At 34.8% G+C, this 18,501-nt stretch overlaps 1 protein-coding gene and 2 long non-coding RNA genes across 3 annotated transcripts in view; all 3 read right to left on the minus strand.

The window, feature by feature from the left end:
- Positions 1 to 18,501, minus strand: part of LOC107552394 (protein Shroom2-like) — a 31,180-nt gene that overhangs the window by 9,986 nt on the left and 2,693 nt on the right. The window contains exon 4 of the mRNA XM_016234263.1: positions 16,040 to 16,188. Coding sequence (XP_016089749.1) covers positions 16,040 to 16,188 — 149 coding nt within the window. The remainder of the gene's footprint in view (positions 1 to 16,039; positions 16,189 to 18,501) is intronic.
- LOC107552405 (uncharacterized) lies at positions 653 to 11,551 on the minus strand. Its single transcript, XR_001604853.1, has 4 exons — positions 11,496 to 11,551; positions 11,198 to 11,372; positions 5,089 to 5,120; positions 653 to 670 (listed from the first exon to the last, which is right to left on the minus strand). It is a non-coding gene; the product is annotated as an uncharacterized lncRNA (long non-coding RNA).
- Positions 3,481 to 3,650, minus strand: LOC107552406 (uncharacterized). The gene is made up of 2 exons (XR_001604854.1): positions 3,600 to 3,650; positions 3,481 to 3,513 (listed from the first exon to the last, which is right to left on the minus strand). It is a non-coding gene; the product is annotated as an uncharacterized lncRNA (long non-coding RNA).

Raw genomic sequence — 18,501 nt, forward strand, 5'->3', positions numbered from 1 at the left:
ACTACTTAAAATGAGTTTTAGCTTTAAATTACAGCATTGTGAAACTTCCAGACTACTCTTCCAGTTTGGTCTTATTCTATTGGTCTTAACTCCTATGTATGTCTGCACTATCATGCATGTTTGCACTATATCTGTACTTTCTTCTGCACTGGAAGCTTCTGTCGTCAAGTCAAATTCCTTGTGTGTGTGTAAACATACTTGGTAATAAAGCTCTTTCTGACTTTTTTTTAATTGCAACAATACTTTGCGTATCAATTATACAAGTGGTTAAAAATAAGGACAGATAAACATTTGAAACAGATAAATAGAAATAAATAATATTACCAATTACTAGATAAATACATTTAAATCTACATATGATAAATAAACATGATGAATACAGAATTTTACCATATTAAATACCAGCTCGATGTCTAAAAGGCCTGTTGGATTATATGTGTATGAATTATTAAAGAATAAAATAAAGCAAAAACTTTATTTCAAATAAAAGTTAGTTAGGCTAAGTAAAGAGGTTAAGCATCAGATTATATTCAGAAGAAGAGATCTGTTTTAATTTTAAATAGGCTATCATGAATTGTGAATAATATAATGCAGTCCTTTAGTAGAATAAAAATATTCATGATAATCACTCATTTAGCAGCAAGTGACATACCCTTTGAAGCGGTTTTTCCTGAAATGCATGTGAGGTGGGAAAGGAGGGGGAAAATCAGATCAACACAATAAACACAAGCAAAATATTTGTTTATTTTTGACATATGATCAACATTCATCAACAAGCAGGAAACACTGAAGATGCTGCACTGGTTCTGCAGAAGCCAGTGAAAATGACACAAGATAATCATTTTAAGCATATAATCCCCATCTTGCACGTGAACCGCACAGCTACAGCTAAGACGGCACATGGCAAAGGATGTGATACTCGGGTCTCGGGTCTACAGGGTCAAGCAGGGCTGGGGTCACGAGACAGAGGCCAAAAGCTGCACGATACCTCATTGAACTTCTTAAAATCTTAGTGAGAACATTTCTGGCCACATGTACTTCACTTTCTGCAGGCATTGTTTGCATTACAATATCCACCATTTTAACTTTCCTGAGCAACAAGGAGAAAACACATATACATATATATACATATATATATATATATATATATATATATATAAAGGATCCGGGTACTGAAATGGTCAGCCTGCAGTCCAGATCTTTCACCCGTAGAAAACATTTGGCGCATCATAAAGAGGAAGATGCGACAAAGAAGACCTAAGACAGTTGAGCAACTAGAAGCCTGTATTAGACAAGAATGGGACAACATTCCTATTCCTAAACTTGAGCAACTTGTCTCCTCAGTCCCCAGGCGTTTGCAGACTGTTATAAAAAGAAGAGGGGATGCCACACAGTGGTAAACATGGCCTTGTCCCAACTTTTTTGAGATGTGTTGATGCCATGAAATTTAAAATCAACTTATTTTTCCCTTAAAATGATACATTTTCTCAGTTTAAACATTTGATATGTCATCTATGTTGTATTCTGAATAAAATATTGAAATTTGAATCTTCCACATCATTGCATTCTGTTTTTATTCACAATTTGTACAGTGTCCCAACTTTTTTGGAATCGGGTTTGTAGATATAAAACGTCGCTTTGGATAAAAGTGTCTGCTAAACGCATGTGATGGTCTAATAAATAAAATGTGGTATATAAAAATATATGTGCAGTAACTCAATTTATTATAGATATTATATTTAATTTGTAAATAAAGACAATACATAAATCATATTAAAGCAATAAGCCCCAAGAAGCCATGGTTTACAGTGGAAAACATAACCTAAAATCCCTTTAGCTGTTATAAATTCACTGTAAAACCACAGCTTCACGGGGGTTATTGCTTTTATAAAACGGTTATTCCATATACGTAGTAAGGTTTCACAAAATAAAACAGAGCAAATAAAGTGTAATGATATTAATAAACACAGTATTCTTCCACCAAACAATGTAGCTCCTCAGAAACAGTTGTGGTTGCTACAAAGTGGTTGCCGAGCAACACACAGAAGTAAACAAAGGTGTGTGTTACTTTGTAGTCATTTACAACAGCTTTGAACGCGGCTCAGCCAATCAGAATCAAGCACCGGAACTCTCCGTTTTATAAAAATAATATCAAAATAATGTATTACAGATTATACAGTATTAGCCTCGTCTACCACTATTGCATATTGTGATGAAAGTGTACCATCATCACTTCTACTGTATTTATAACATCAAACAAGCACGCTTCACTAATTCATTTCCAGTCTGCTCGGGGGTAACTGGGGTAAAGCTCGTTCCCGGACGGACAGAGGCCACCATATGCTGAACAACAGAGGAGCGACTGCATGTGATCAGTGGGAGCTTAGAGTCTTTTAATCTGTCACAAAGGAAGATGAGCAACTATGCATTCTTCTCAATCTGGCGTCTGTCTGAGAGAACGACCGTCACGTCAGTTACTAACTAAAACTGAGACTAACTTTAAAACCATTTTACTCAAAAATGAACTGAAATAAAATACAGTATAAAAAAACTAATTTCAGCTAGTTTACTAAAACTGTAACTAAAATTAAAATGAAAATCAAAGTATTTATCTGCTTCGAAAGATTAATTGTTAACTTAAATAAAATAAAATATTAAAAAAAAACTTTATTTCAGCAAGATGCCAGGGCAACATTTCTCATTTTAATTTAGTTTAACTTGATGTACTTAAATAACTAAAACTAAAACTAAAGGAAGAAATTAACAAGAACAAAAAACTATATAGACATCAGTAGTTATTTTATATATATATATATATATATACTGTATATATCTATATAAACTGTATATATTATATATCTACTAAAAATGACAAAAACACACCAAAATTACTAAACTTTAAAATTAAAATCAAAACCGCACATATACAACTAAAGTAAAAAATAATTTAAAAAAATATAAACTACTAAAAATGACTAAAACAAATGGTATCGAAATGATACTAAAATGTAAAATTATTTGCACTTATCCTATATTATGTTGTTGCTGGAAAAATATTAAATATTGATGTAGTTTATGTAATCGGGTGAAGATGACTCTTTCAGGTCTTTCAGAAAAAGCACAACTTGAGTCGCTGCAAGTCACTATACAAATGCAAATAATAGAAAAAGCACTTTTTTAAATAGAGAGAGTAGCCATCGCAAAACTGACTGCTTGCCTACATTGTCAAAGCAAGTTGGAAATAAAATAAAAGACTAACCTTGCAGCCTATCTAACTAAATTCTAGCTAGAATAGCTGATCACTGAGTATCTCTCAAGCAGAGGTGATCTGGCTGAAAAACACTCACGCGTGTTAACTTTAACTCACTTTTGCATCATATGCTGGATTGTTTTTGTAGAGCAAAATCGAGAAATGCATGACAACAAACACTACAAATAAAGAACAAAACATCAATATACTGAAGAATATGGACAAACTTACCCAGTTTCTTCACGGTAAACCTGGTTTAAAGTCTGAAAAAAAAGTTGTTTTAATTAATGTCTTGACAGCACTAACTTTCCTCGGCTGCTTATTTGATTTTAAAGACATGTGGACTCACAGGAACCTCTGGAAATCTCAAGGCATGTGTGGAAAGACATGCACCTAACAGCTGATGTAGGTTAAACGTCTGGCCTTTAACACACATACCTGTATACGCTCAAAACTCGGAGTATGATGCAACAGAAGCATCTGAAACAACACAAACAGTGAGTATGTGACTGACGGCGCATCCCATGCAGATTTCTTTAAGAGATTATAGACGTCTGAGACGGGGAGGAATGAGGTGTATTATAGTAACAGGCTCTGAAATCGACTGATCTGATTGGCTGAAGGTCTGTCACATATCATGAGCAAATAAAAGCAGAACTAAGAACAAATAAACTGAAATATAGACACATAAACATTTAAAATAAATAAATAGCAATAAATAAATAGCATTATAGATCGTTAATAAATAAATAAAAACTATATATGAATTAATAAATAACAAATAATAAATGTAAATCTACTTAATAAATAAACATTTAAAATAGAGTCATAAATAAAAAGCATAAATATTAACAATTAATAAATAAATATAAATATTAATTAAACTAAAATAATAAATATAAGTTACATCTACTTAAGAAAAAATAAACAATTAAAAATAAATAAATAAAAATAAATATGAATAATTAATAAATAATATAATAATAAATAGAATGTAAATCTACTAATTAGTATTAATATTATTTTAAGAAAAATTAGAAAAATTTATATTTGAAATAGCTAAAGATAAAAAAAATTATAAAACGGAGAGTTCCGGTCCTTGATTCTGATTAGTTGATTATATATATATATTTATTTATTTTTATTTTATTGTTTTTTAACAATGAATGTAAATATATGATAAATAAACATGATGAATGCAGAATTTGAATATATAAAGTAACCGTACTGTCTACCAAAATTACTAAACTTTAAAATTAAAATCAAAACCGCACATATACAACTAAAGTAAAAAATAATTAAAAAAAATATAAACTACTAAAAATGACTAAAACAAATGGTATCGAAATGATACTAAAATGTAAAATTATTTGCTCTTATCCTATATTATGTTGTTGCTGGAAAAATATTAAATATTGATGTAGTTTATGTAATCGGGTGAAGATGACTCTTTCAGGTCTTTCAGAAAAAGCACAACTTGAGTCTTTTGGCTGCAAGTCACTATACAAATGCAAATAATAGAAAAAGCACTTTTTTAAATAGAGAGAGTAGCCATCGCAAAACTGACTGCTTGCCTACATTGTCAAAGCAAGTTGGAAATAAAATAAAAGACTAACCTTGCAGCCTATCTAACTAAATTCTAGCTAGAATAGCTGATCACTGAGTATCTCTCAAGCAGAGGTGATCTGGCTGAAAAACACTCACGCGTGTTAACTTTAACTCACTTTTGCATCATATGCTGGATTGTTTTTGTAGAGCAAAATCGAGAAATGCATGACAACAAACACTACAAATAAAGAACAAAACATCAATATACTGAAGAATATGGACAAACTTACCCAGTTTCTTCACGGTAAACCTGGTTTAAAGTCTGAAAAAAAAGTTGTTTTAATTAATGTCTTGACAGCACTAACTTTCCTCGGCTGCTTATTTTTCCAGCCGTCACATTCCTCTGATTTTAAAGACATGTGGACTCACAGGAACCTCTGGAAATCTCAAGGCATGTGTGGAAAGACATGCACCTAACAGCTGATGTAGGTTAAACGTCTGGCCTTTAACACACATACCTGTATACGCTCAAAACTCGGAGTATGATGCAACAGAAGCATCTGAAACAACACAAACAGTGAGTATGTGACTGACGGCGCATCCCATGCAGATTTCTTTAAGAGATTATAGACGTCTGAGACGGGGAGGAATGAGGTGTATTATAGTAACAGGCTCTGAAATCGACTGATCTGATTGGCTGAAGGTCTGTCACATATCATGAGCAAATAAAAGCAGAACTAAGAACAAATAAACTGAAATATAGACACATAAACATTTAAAATAAATAAATAGCAATAAATAAATAGCATTATAGATCGTTAATAAATAAATAAAAACTATATATGAATTAATAAATAACAAATAATAAATGTAAATCTACTTAATAAATAAACATTTAAAATAGAGTCATAAATAAAAAGCATAAATATTAACAATTAATAAATAAATATAAATATTAATTAAACTAAAATAATAAATATAAGTTACATCTACTTAAGAAAAAATAAACAATTAAAAATAAATAAATAAAAATAAATATGAATAATTAATAAATAATATAATAATAAATAGAATGTAAATCTACTAATTAGTATTAATATTATTTTAAGAAAAATTAGAAAAATTTATATTTGAAATAGCTAAAGATAAAAAAAATTATAAAACGGAGAGTTCCGGTCCTTGATTCTGATTAGTTGATTATATATATATATTTATTTATTTTTATTTTATTGTTTTTTAACAATGAATGTAAATATATGATAAATAAACATGATGAATGCAGAATTTGAATATATAAAGTAACCGTACTGTCTAAATGGCCTGTTGGATTTTATGTCACCATATTCAGAGGTGCAAAATAATTTTTTGTATTAATTTAATAAAGAATAAAATTCAAAATTTGACTTCTTTGAAATAAAATGTATGCTAATAATTAAGCTAACATTAGCTGTCATTCAAAACTTCATCATCATTATTTTTCAACTCTTCACTCACATTATATTGGTAAAATATGCTATTTAAAAATGAATTAAATAAGATTAAATAAATTAAAAATGTAAAATTAAATTAAAATGCAAAAGAGGTGCTATCAGACTGTTAAACTCCATTGTACTCGTGTATAATGTGATCTGAGTTGTGATTTTCTACAAAAACTGATTTTGACGAAGCCCCGACAATCAGTATTTCTGAGCGACAAACACAGCATTCTTCTGAAGAAAGTGAAAAAAGTGATTTGCCAAACACTATGAAAACAGCTCAGCTGGTGAATCAGGGTGTTAACGAAGCGCTGGCTGAGTTCTCGTTAGCGGAGTCAGTGTGATGATCCTGGACTGAAGCCTGAATGCAGGCAGACGCACACACGACAATAGAAACGCAGTGATAATCAGCAGCGGGATTACTCCTCATACAGACACACAGAGCCCAACATACACCAAACATACAATACACACTCGCATTTCAATGCATACGCTGTCAAAATCACCACTTTAACAGTAAGAGACTGTCAAATGCAATAGTAAGTGGTTAATAGTACAGCGACAATCTGACTTAGAGCTAATGGGACATTTCATGTAACGTCACAGTAATTTTACCATCAAATGTGGAAAAAGTATCTTATAATTTACAGTGAAAGAACATAAACGGACAGAATTCCCTGTGTGATACTTTACATTTGATGCTTTTATTATTATTATCAGTTTTGTCAAAATAGGGTTTTGTGTTACATCTTATGTTGTTAAATTTTGTTTATTAGTATTCTCCTCAGCTGCTTGTGATGAACTTTGATTTATCATGCGGTTTTCTCTTTACTGTCTTGTTTTATGGTGGTTGTCAGTATATTATAAAGGAAAACAGTCAAATCAATATATTTCAGTTAAGGAAATACATGTTTTTACATTAAATTTAAGCTTAATCTGTAAAACTCCTGCAACAACATAGAAAATCATTTTAGTTTCTGTTAATAAAACAAAGATTATTTGGAGTATATTTTAAAAGAAATGTCAAATATTTCTACTGTCACACTCACACACACACTCACACACTCACTCACACTCACACACACACTCCCACTCACACACACACTCACACTCACACTCACACTCACACTCTCACACTCACACACACACACACACTCACACTCACACTCTCACACTCACACACACACACACACTCACACTCACACTCTCACACTCACACACACACACACACTCACACTCACACTCTCACACTCACACACACACACACACTCACACTCACACTCTCACACTCACACACACACACACACTCACACTCACACTCTCACACTCACACACACACACACACTCACACTCACACTCTCACACTCACACACACACACACACTCACACTCACACTCTCACACTCACACACACACACACACTCACACTCACACTCTCACACTCACACACACACACACACTCACACTCACACTCTCACACTCACACACACACACACACTCACACTCACACTCTCACACTCACACACACACACACACTCACACTCACACTCTCACACTCACACACACACACACACTCACACTCACACTCTCACACTCACACACACACACACACTCACACTCACACTCTCACACTCACACACACACACACACTCACACTCACACTCTCACACTCACACACACACACACACTCACACTCACACTCTCACACTCACACACACACACACACTCACACTCACACTCTCACACTCACACACACACACACACTCACACTCACACTCTCACACTCACACACACACACACACTCACACTCACACTCTCACACTCACACACACACACACACTCACACTCACACTCTCACACTCACACACACACACACACTCACACTCACACTCTCACACTCACACACACACACACACTCACACTCACACTCTCACACTCACACACACACACACACTCACACTCACACTCTCACACTCACACACACACACACACTCACACTCACACTCTCACACTCACACACACACACACACTCACACTCACACTCTCACACTCACACACACACACACACTCACACTCACACTCTCACACTCACACACACACACACACTCACACTCACACTCTCACACTCACACACACACACACACTCACACTCACACTCTCACACTCACACACACACACACACTCACACTCACACTCTCACACTCACACACACACACACACTCACACTCACACTCTCACACTCACACACACACACACACTCACACTCACACTCTCACACTCACACACACACACACACTCACACTCACACTCTCACACTCACACACACACACACACTCACACTCACACTCTCACACTCACACACACACACACACTCACACTCACACTCTCACACTCACACACACACACACACTCACACTCACACTCTCACACTCACACACACACACACACTCACACTCACACTCTCACACTCACACACACACACACACTCACACTCACACTCTCACACTCACACACACACACACACTCACACTCACACTCTCACACTCACACACACACACACACTCACACTCACACTCTCACACTCACACACACACACACACTCACACTCACACTCTCACACTCACACACACACACACACTCACACTCACACTCTCACACTCACACACACACACACACTCACACTCACACTCTCACACTCACACACACACACACACTCACACTCACACTCTCACACTCACACACACACACACACTCACACTCACACTCTCACACTCACACACACACACACACTCACACTCACACTCTCACACTCACACACACACACACACTCACACTCACACTCTCACACTCACACACACACACACACTCACACTCACACTCTCACACTCACACACACACACACACTCACACTCACACTCTCACACTCACACACACACACACACTCACACTCACACTCTCACACTCACACACACACACACACTCACACACACACACACACACACACACTCACACAAATTCCTATAGAGAGAACTATGGCAGTGCAATGATTACACCTGCTCAAAATGAACTAGCTGTAACTCAATTAAAACTGTCAATGAGTTTGATGTGAAGCTAAAAACTAATAAGCTTGAAAAAGAGACTGAGAAATGAAACTTTATTTCACAAAACAAGTTTTGTTTAAGGTAAAACAAAGTCGAAAAAGGACATGCAAACATCAGCACAACCACTAGATCAGAAATGACTAGAACTGAGAACAATCAAAACATAAAGAAAATCTTTAAGGCAAGACACTACATAGGGTTAAAAAGCGTGAATAGGGTTAAAAATGCAACTAACAGATATCACCATACTTCTACATTTGATTATTTACATTATCACCTGCAAGCAGTTTTTTGTATTGCAAGTTTTCATAAATATTATGTTTAAACATACAAATAAGGCATACACAAAAACATATACAAATATTTATGAACTAATTTGCACATTTCCAGATTTCTTGTTTGATTTCGTTGACATATTAGAGTTAAAGGTTTTTACAGAGGGAATTTTGGATTTCTCTTTTTATCACTCCATAAATCAGAAAATACTGTGAAACAGACTGAAAAAAATTCATTTACACCGTTTTTTAGGAATAAAATGTATAAATCAGTCTTAATGATATATGAACAAACCCCTCAGCAAAAGCCTTCAGAATACAGATGGGAATAAAACTGTAAAGTTTGGTGTAAGTGCTGCTAAAGTGGAGAAAAAACGTTGTATTGTAGTTGAAATCTACTTAAATGCATTTTGCATTATTTTTTTTCACTAGTCTGAAACATGTTTTGAAAATCCAAAATCAAACCCAAAACCTCAAAATTGACCAGTGCATGAAAAAAACAATGGTTTCTTGCCTACAGTAGTCTCTGCCAAAGTCATCTAATTGTGAACTCAAAGATAACGTATCCCCAAATGATCTGAGCTGCTCTCCACAATCATTGTACAGCTCTACTGTTTCTGAGGCAAAACTGAACATAAATAAAACATTAACGCCTTTAAGCCTCCCGAGTTGTGAAAGAGAAGCATACAAGCAACAAAATTACTCACATTTTCAATACAATAAAAATGAAAATGGTCAATCTAAAAATAAAAACTAATAGTAATGCTAAAATAGCATTGGTCTAGTCTGTATAATATCATTCTGACATATTATTTTCTGTCATATTCTCAGGTCTCTCACATTTAAATAAAGATTAAGCTCTAATTATTATAAATAAAATAACACATTGTACATTTATTTGCATGTAAAATACATTACTTATATATTTAAATAATTATTGGTTTTGGGCATCACCAGACTTTTATATTATTACTAAATTATTATTTATTGTACCTAAAACTAAAAATATAAAAAGTAAAGTAAAATATTTATATATATAAAAAAGCTAGATACCAAAGCAACATTCATAATTGTCATTCAGTTTAACTTGATGTACTAAAATAACTAAAAACGTAATCAAAAATAAAACATTATAAAATTGACTATACGCATGTATATACTGTATATATACGTGTGTGTGTGTGTGTGTGTGTGTGTGTGTGTGTATATATACACACACACACACACGCACACACACACACGCACATATATGTATATATGTGTATATATACTGTATATTACAACAACTTTCAAATTAAAGTGACAACAGAAAATATAGAAACAAGGTCTAATTCTAAATATTATTTAAAAAAATAACAGTATCTTAATGATACTAAGATAAAACTGGTCATTACCACATTAATTTTATTTTATACAATTTTAATTGACTTTATTAACAAATCAACTGGACGTATCTAGGTATCATAAATGAATAAATAAACTACAAAGCAAATATACACACATAACGTACAGTGTGTAAAATGGCTTCAAGAGCATAAAGAGCAGATACCTGTTGATGTGAATCTAGCGGATCAGAGTTTGCGGCTCCATAGTGGAACGGGCCTCGGTCCTTTGCTTACTATGAGCCCAGAGACCAGCAGAAAAACAATGAGCTCACGGCCAGCAGCCAATCACAGCGCAGCATAAACTCACCTAGCCAGCGGACTCATCCATTTCTCTAAGCACTAAGCAGAGGGGGGATTATAGTAAAACACACAGACATGTCTTACACAGACATCACCATTATAGCGTAACTGGAAGTCAGCAGTGTCACATGCACAACATCTCCAGAATTAAAGTATGCAAACCTTATTTGATCTGGCTGTGTGTGATGTGTCTGTAGTTTTCCTCCTGGTAAATCTTTGCTGTGAGTAGCCTAATTGGATTCAGGGTTCAGGTCAGCATCGACTTAGATCACATGAGCTGACTCTGATGCCGTAGTATTGATCAAATTGTTTTGAGTTTTATGTTTTTGTCATATGCTTGATGACTTCTGCATTTCTGTACATAATGTTTCATCCACTTTGGACAAAGCCACTACCATTCTAGCACTATATTATGAGTTTTTAAGTTTGAAATACAGTCTGAAACAATCTCCATAAAAACATCCGATGATTGGTGCTATAAAGCCAGAATAAAAAAATGTGCACAAGTGTCGGACGTTTCAGTCTTTAGTTCAAAAATACAGGAAATTTGTGAAATTGAATTATTTTTTTTAAATGAAACTAGCAAGTATTTTTTGCACACCTTCAATATCTGTGTACATTGCTGTAGCATTATAAAAGAGTTTAGACATTTAAGTAACGTAAATATGTCATTGCATTAAATGCAACATATTAAAACAAATGCCATTTATTTTAAAAGCTAGAAATTAGAGAACAATTAAAGTTGCCTATACACCAGTCAAAAGTTTTTGAACAGTAAGATTTTTAATGTTTTTTTAAAGAAGTCTCTTCTGTTCAACAAGCCTGCATTTATTTGATCCAAAGTACAGCAAACCAGTAAAATTTTGAAATATTTTTACTAGACTATTTAAAATAACTTTTCTATTTGAATATATTTTAAAATGTAATTTATTGTGATTTCAAAGCTAATTTTTTTAGCATCATTACTCCAGTCACACGATCCTTCAGAAATTATGATGTTGAAAACAGCTGAGTAGAACTTTTTTCAGGTTTTTTGATGAATAGAAAGTTCAGAAGAACCGCATTTAGGCTATCTGAAATAGAAATCTTTTGTAACATTATAAATGTCTTTATCATCACTTTTGATCAATTTAAAGCATCCTTACTAAATAAAAGTGTTCATTTCTATAATTTATTTTCCCAAAAAATTAAAATTATACTGACTCTAAGCTTTTGAATGGTATAGTGTATAATGTTACAAAAGCTTTTTATTTCAGATAAATACTGATCTTTGGATCCTTCTGTTCATCAAAGAATCATAAAATAAATTTTAATATAATTAATATAATTAATAAAATTAATTAGTCTTCCCATTAACACCATTATATTGTTCATTCAGACTGATTCGCAAACGCAGAACCAATCACAGCCGAATATAACCAGCCATATCCAATCATATTGCAATGGAAGCATTGTCTCCTCTCACATGACTTTCCCCCATTCATTCTCAATTACCCCCCACCAATGGCATGAAGGGAGGCAAGCCTCTGCTGTAACTTTACCTGCGGGTGTCGCTGTTGGTCAGTGTTACTTTATAAAAACGAACAACTTCTTTATTTTTCATCTCATTTCTGTCTGGACCACTATTGTCAAAGATGATTGACAATTAGCATACAGTTTGGATTGGCGGTATGGTTCTGTTCTGGGCAAGAACTCCCTGCGTATCCATGCCTAATCTTTGGATGGAGCATAGCTAGTCCCACCGGGCTTAAACTCGGGCAGATGATTCCCAGAATGCCTCTGATGACGGCAGCCCACCAGCTGTTCGAGAGCAAACACGACCCAAAGGCCCCAGACCCGCAATAAAAAAACCTGATGGGCCGTGATGACAGACAATGGCTGGCCCTTGGGCCTCTTTAGTGTGACGGCGTGAAGCAGCACACAATAATGACGCTACTGTTGTTCCACTCAAATGATGGTGTCACCTGCCGGTGATTCTGCCGTAACACCGCTTCAAACTCCAGCACAACAGAGAGCGAGAGCTGCAGCGGAGCTCACAGGACGGGATTCTGCTGCTTTTCTGTGCCACATTTACTTCATTTACAGCATGCTTATGTTTCAACCAAACACAACATACAAATGTAATACAACAAACTTAATGTGGCTAATGCAAATCAAAACAATTCTGAGCTTTTTTTAAGTAAAATAAAATGAGTTGTTGGCCAGGGTGTTGCTATGCAGTTGCTAGGATGCTCAGGGTGGTTCCTAGGTTGTTGCTATGAAGTTGCTAGGATGCTCAGGGTGGTTGCTAGGGTGTTGCTATGCAGTTGCTAGGATGCTCAGGGTGGTTCCTAGGTTGTTGCTATGAAGTTGCTAGGATGCTCAGGGTGGTTGCTAGGGTGTTGCTGTGCAGTTTGCTAGGATGCTCTGGGTAGTTGCCATGATGTTGTTATATAATTGGTAGGATGTTCTGGGTAGTTGCCAGGGTTTTGCTATTCAGTTGCTAGGATACTATGAGAGGTTGACAGGGTGTTACTATGCAGTGGCCCTGCGTGGTTGCCAGAATGTTGCTATGCATTTGTTAGGATGCTCTGGATGCATAGCAACACCCTGGCAACCATCCAGAGCGTCCTAGCAAATGTGTCTCTGAGTAGTTGTCAGGATAATGCTATGCAGTTGCTAGGGTGTTCTTAGTAGTTGCCAGGGTGTTGCTATGCAGTTGCTAGGGTGTTTGGGGTGGCCTAGGCATTGATATGTTTTTTTACGAGGACGCTGTGGGTGGTTGCCAGGGTGTTGCTATGCAGTGGCTCTGAATGGTTGCCAGGGTATTGCTATGCAGTTACTAGGCAGTTCTTAGTGGTTGCCAGGGTGTTGCTATGCAGTTACTAGGGTGTTCTTAGAGGTTGCCAGGGTGTTTATATGCAGTCTCTCGGGTGTTTTTATCCTGTCTGAGGTGCAGAAAGCCCATCCTCAAGTTTCTGTGATTTTCTGGTCTAAACTGGCAAAAGAATATTATTAATAATGTCATAAACAGGCTGAAATCATGTTACACCAGGTTAAGTAGAAAAAATCAGGCTAAAATTTTGCCCTGGAAGAGAATAAAAATGTAACTACCATATTAATCAGACCCCTTGCTGACTCAAGCACTCAAATCAGATATATGCACCTAGCAAAATCTCTGTGCGGTTGTGTAATATTCACAGTGTGAGTGTCATTTCCAGACAGTTATAGAGTGAAGCTACACCTTCCGTCAGACGCTGAGGAGAAACTCGACACTGCGTGACCCAGCCCATCATTGTGGCTCCATCTGAACACAGAGCACATATTATGGTCTGGCAAAAGTATCAACAATGAACCCGTCAGCATAACAACGAAATCTCAGAGGAAAACTGGAATGCTTGAGTTCAGATCCAGAATGATTCTGACTAGGGCTGAAACAAATTATGATTTTAATAGATTATTTATTTATTTTTTACATTGAATCTATTTTTTTTTTTCTGATTAGTCAGTAAATCCTTACCAATAACCTTAGTTAACTATCCAAGAAAATAACCATAACTTCTGCCATTAATCTTTAAATGTTTAATTTAAACATTTTCTCATAAAATACTTACCTTAAATATTTTTTTTAAATCCCAACATGAAAAAATAAAGTGCCAACAATTAAAAGGCATCTAACAGTAATACAAATGCGCGTGCTGCATTCACCATTGCTAGGATGCTCTGGGGGTTGCTAGGGTACTCTGGTTGGTTGCCTGAGTGTTGCTATGAGTGGTTGCAAGGGTGTTACTATGCATTTGCTAGGATGCTCTGTGGTTGCTAGGGTGTTGCTATGAGTGGTTGCAAGGATGTTGATAGGATGCTCTGTGGTTGCTAGGGTGTTGCTATGGGTGGTTGCCTGGGTGTTTCTATGCATTTGCTAGGATGCTCTGTGGTTGCTAGGGTGTTGCTATGGGTGGTTGCTTGGGTGTTGTTATGCATTTGCAAGGATGGGCTGGGTGGTAGCCAGGGTGTTGTGATGCATTTGCTAGGATGCTTTGGATGGTTGCCAGGGTGTTGCTATGCAGTTGTTAGGATTCACTGCTTGGTTGCCAGGGTGTTGCTGTGGATGCTCTGGGTGGTTGCCAGGGTGTTGCTATGCATCCTAACCCATTTTCTTGAAGCCATCTTCAAGAATCTGCTAAAAACACATCTCTTCCATCTTTATTTGATCCTCTAACTCTAGCACTCTCTATTCTAAATCGATTTTATCTATTTTTTTTAACACTTGACCCTCTAACACTTGCACTCTCTATTCATTTTCTAACTGCTTGTTTTCTTTATTAAAAAAGGCCTCTAACACTGCTAACGTGTACTGCATTAGACTAACCGAGACTTGTCGCAGCACTTACATATCATTGCTCTTTTGTTGGTTTTGATTGCTTCTATTGTCCTCTTTTGTAAGTCGCTTTGGATAAAAGCGTCTGCTAAACGACTAAATGTAAATGTAAAAATAGGATACTCACGAGGAAAACTTCAGGTGTTTTCAGAATTCAAAATTGCATATTATTTATACTATTTCTGCCGTACATTTATGGGACAGAAATAGTCTGGTTCTAGTATGCGATTCTGAATTCTGCCAGAGTCTCTGTAAGACAGGAGGTTTGAAGGGACATCAACTAAATAGCAAGCAAACCAACAAATTGGGTCAGTTTTGATTTTACGTGGACGTCAATACTGAATCCTACCGTTTTATTCCCAGAGTGAGCGTCTTACGTGAGCTTTTCACCAGACAAATGGCCTCCAGTCTGTAACCGCTGAGAAGAACCGAGTTCACACTGACTATCTCGTCACCGATCTGGAGTCGACCCAGCGCCGCTCGACTCCCGTCCTCCACCTAAACACACAAACAAACATCAGCACTGTCAGCCAGTGCAAGAACATCGACATCTGCTTTACTGCAGACAGCAGTGTTGGGAAGGTTACTTTGGAAATGTAATAGGTTACAGATTACAAGTTACTGTAATAAGTAGTGTAACTATTTCAATGACTTTATTAAAGTAACTGATTACATTTGATTACTTTTTCATTACTTCTCTAAATTTCTAATCATTTCCAAACATGTAAAGCAGGCAGGGTTATCTTTACAGTAGAACTCAACACTGATTACTATCAGACTTTCAGAATCCTTCTTCACTTGAATTAAGATTATGATCAATTAATTTTAAAGCACAGCCACCAGAGAATCAGACTTTAGCAGCTATGTTTACTTTGAGATCGTTCTGTGGTTAAGTGCAGATTTACAACCATAACAAGATATAGTTTAATAGCAATGATACTGTTTTTGAAATCAAATATTTGCATAGCTATGACGGGAAACACTGGCATCTAACAACGCTTTGGAAAAAGCTGTTAATCTGAAAAAATAAAGCATGCACATAAACCCAAATATAGGAAATAAAACAGTTATGGAATAAGCACGTGTCCTAAACTCCTGAAACATTGCTGTCTCGTGTTTTAGAGCAATCACTGCAATTTATGAAAGAAATCAATCAAATCTGTATATGTGTGAAAATATTCAGATGTAACCTCCTTGTATTCTGAATTACAATTACATTTATTTTGTAATTAAATTACGTCATTTAGTTACATGTAACTAGTTACTTCCCAACACTGGCAGACAAAGCGTAATCCGTTACTGATTCCAAATTACGTGACAAAAAATGTAGTTAGTAACGTAATCCATTACTTTACACATTTTAGGAAATATAATCAGATTACTTTTTGGATGACCTAATTTACCACATTGATTCAAATAGGATAATCTTGTACATATTGATATAAAAATACAAAGAGAAAGAAAATATATTCGGTTTGTTGTTATTAATAACAACATTACATTACGTCAAGGTTTCCCAAACTGGGGTTCTGCAGGGGGTTTGTGAGTTTAACGAATATACGCTAATAATTAGTTAAATCATGAAAAATGTCAAATTAAAATAAATCATTTTTAAATAACAACAATCAAAATAAAGCACTTTGCACGTGATGTGAACATAGTAGTCAGTGGCTGACTGGTCTTTGTGTGAATCTCCACAGAACTAGAAGACTTTCTGAATGTATAATGTATAGTAGGTTATCTTAGAAAGGAACATTTAAAAGATTTAGGGAAGAATTAGGGAGAATCCATAAATTATGAACGGTGTGAATAACATCATGTAATCAAAAAAGAACTGTAGTCTGATTACAAGTACACAATCTCATTATGTTATATTACATACATGTAATTCGTCACTACCCAGCACCGGCGGCACAAAAAAAACACAGTCAACGTCATTTATTTCTTAAAAACAACCTAAACCACATGATAAACTCAAGTCACGATCATTTTACTTGTTATAATTTTAAAAACTATTGCTCAGTATAATAATAATTAATTAAAAAATTAAAAAATTAAATTAAAATAATAAATATTACTAGTCTACTAATACTATAATAATCTAATATTTAATACAATTAATAATAATAATAATTTTATTTGAAGTTGAGCTATAAAATTACAATACTAATATGCCTTAATTTCTTCATTTTCAAACAATAAACCATCAACCAGCCGTTTTAGTAAAAATCCTCAGGAAGCCCTTAAAGAAAACACATGCGTCCGTGTTAAACGTCGAGCAATAAATGACACTTGATTTGATATTTTCATTTCTAATGATGTTCAGACATTCAGTGTGACTTTCAGTATTCTCAAGCTCAAATTATTATTACTTACTATTTGTATTACATTTACTTTTACCTAATCGAAAAATATTAACTTCATTCATTCGTTCATTAATTTTTTTTTTATTATTATTAAATTGTAAATAGGATTTAAGAGTTACATTTATTAGCAATGCTTTTTTTTTGTAATTATTATTTTATTTTATTTTTATATTATTATTATTTACTGTTTTTATTACATTTAATTACACCATTTTAACCTAATATTCAAATAGAACTTAAGAAAAAATTAAATGGTTTTCATAGAGTGCTATTTTAGTCATGTTTAGACAAACATCACTGCACAAAGACTGATTTAAGATGAACATAAATGTGAGCCTGCAGCACAAAAGCAGTGTTAAGTCGCTGGGGGATATTTGTAGAAATAGCCAACAATACATTGTATGGGTCACAATTATACATTTCTCTTTTATGCCAAAAATCATTC

Source organism: Sinocyclocheilus grahami, unplaced genomic scaffold, assembly GCF_001515645.1.
Source record: "Sinocyclocheilus grahami isolate Dianchi unplaced genomic scaffold, SAMN03320097.WGS_v1.1 scaffold449.1, whole genome shotgun sequence".
NCBI lineage: Eukaryota > Metazoa > Chordata > Actinopteri > Cypriniformes > Cyprinidae > Sinocyclocheilus > Sinocyclocheilus grahami.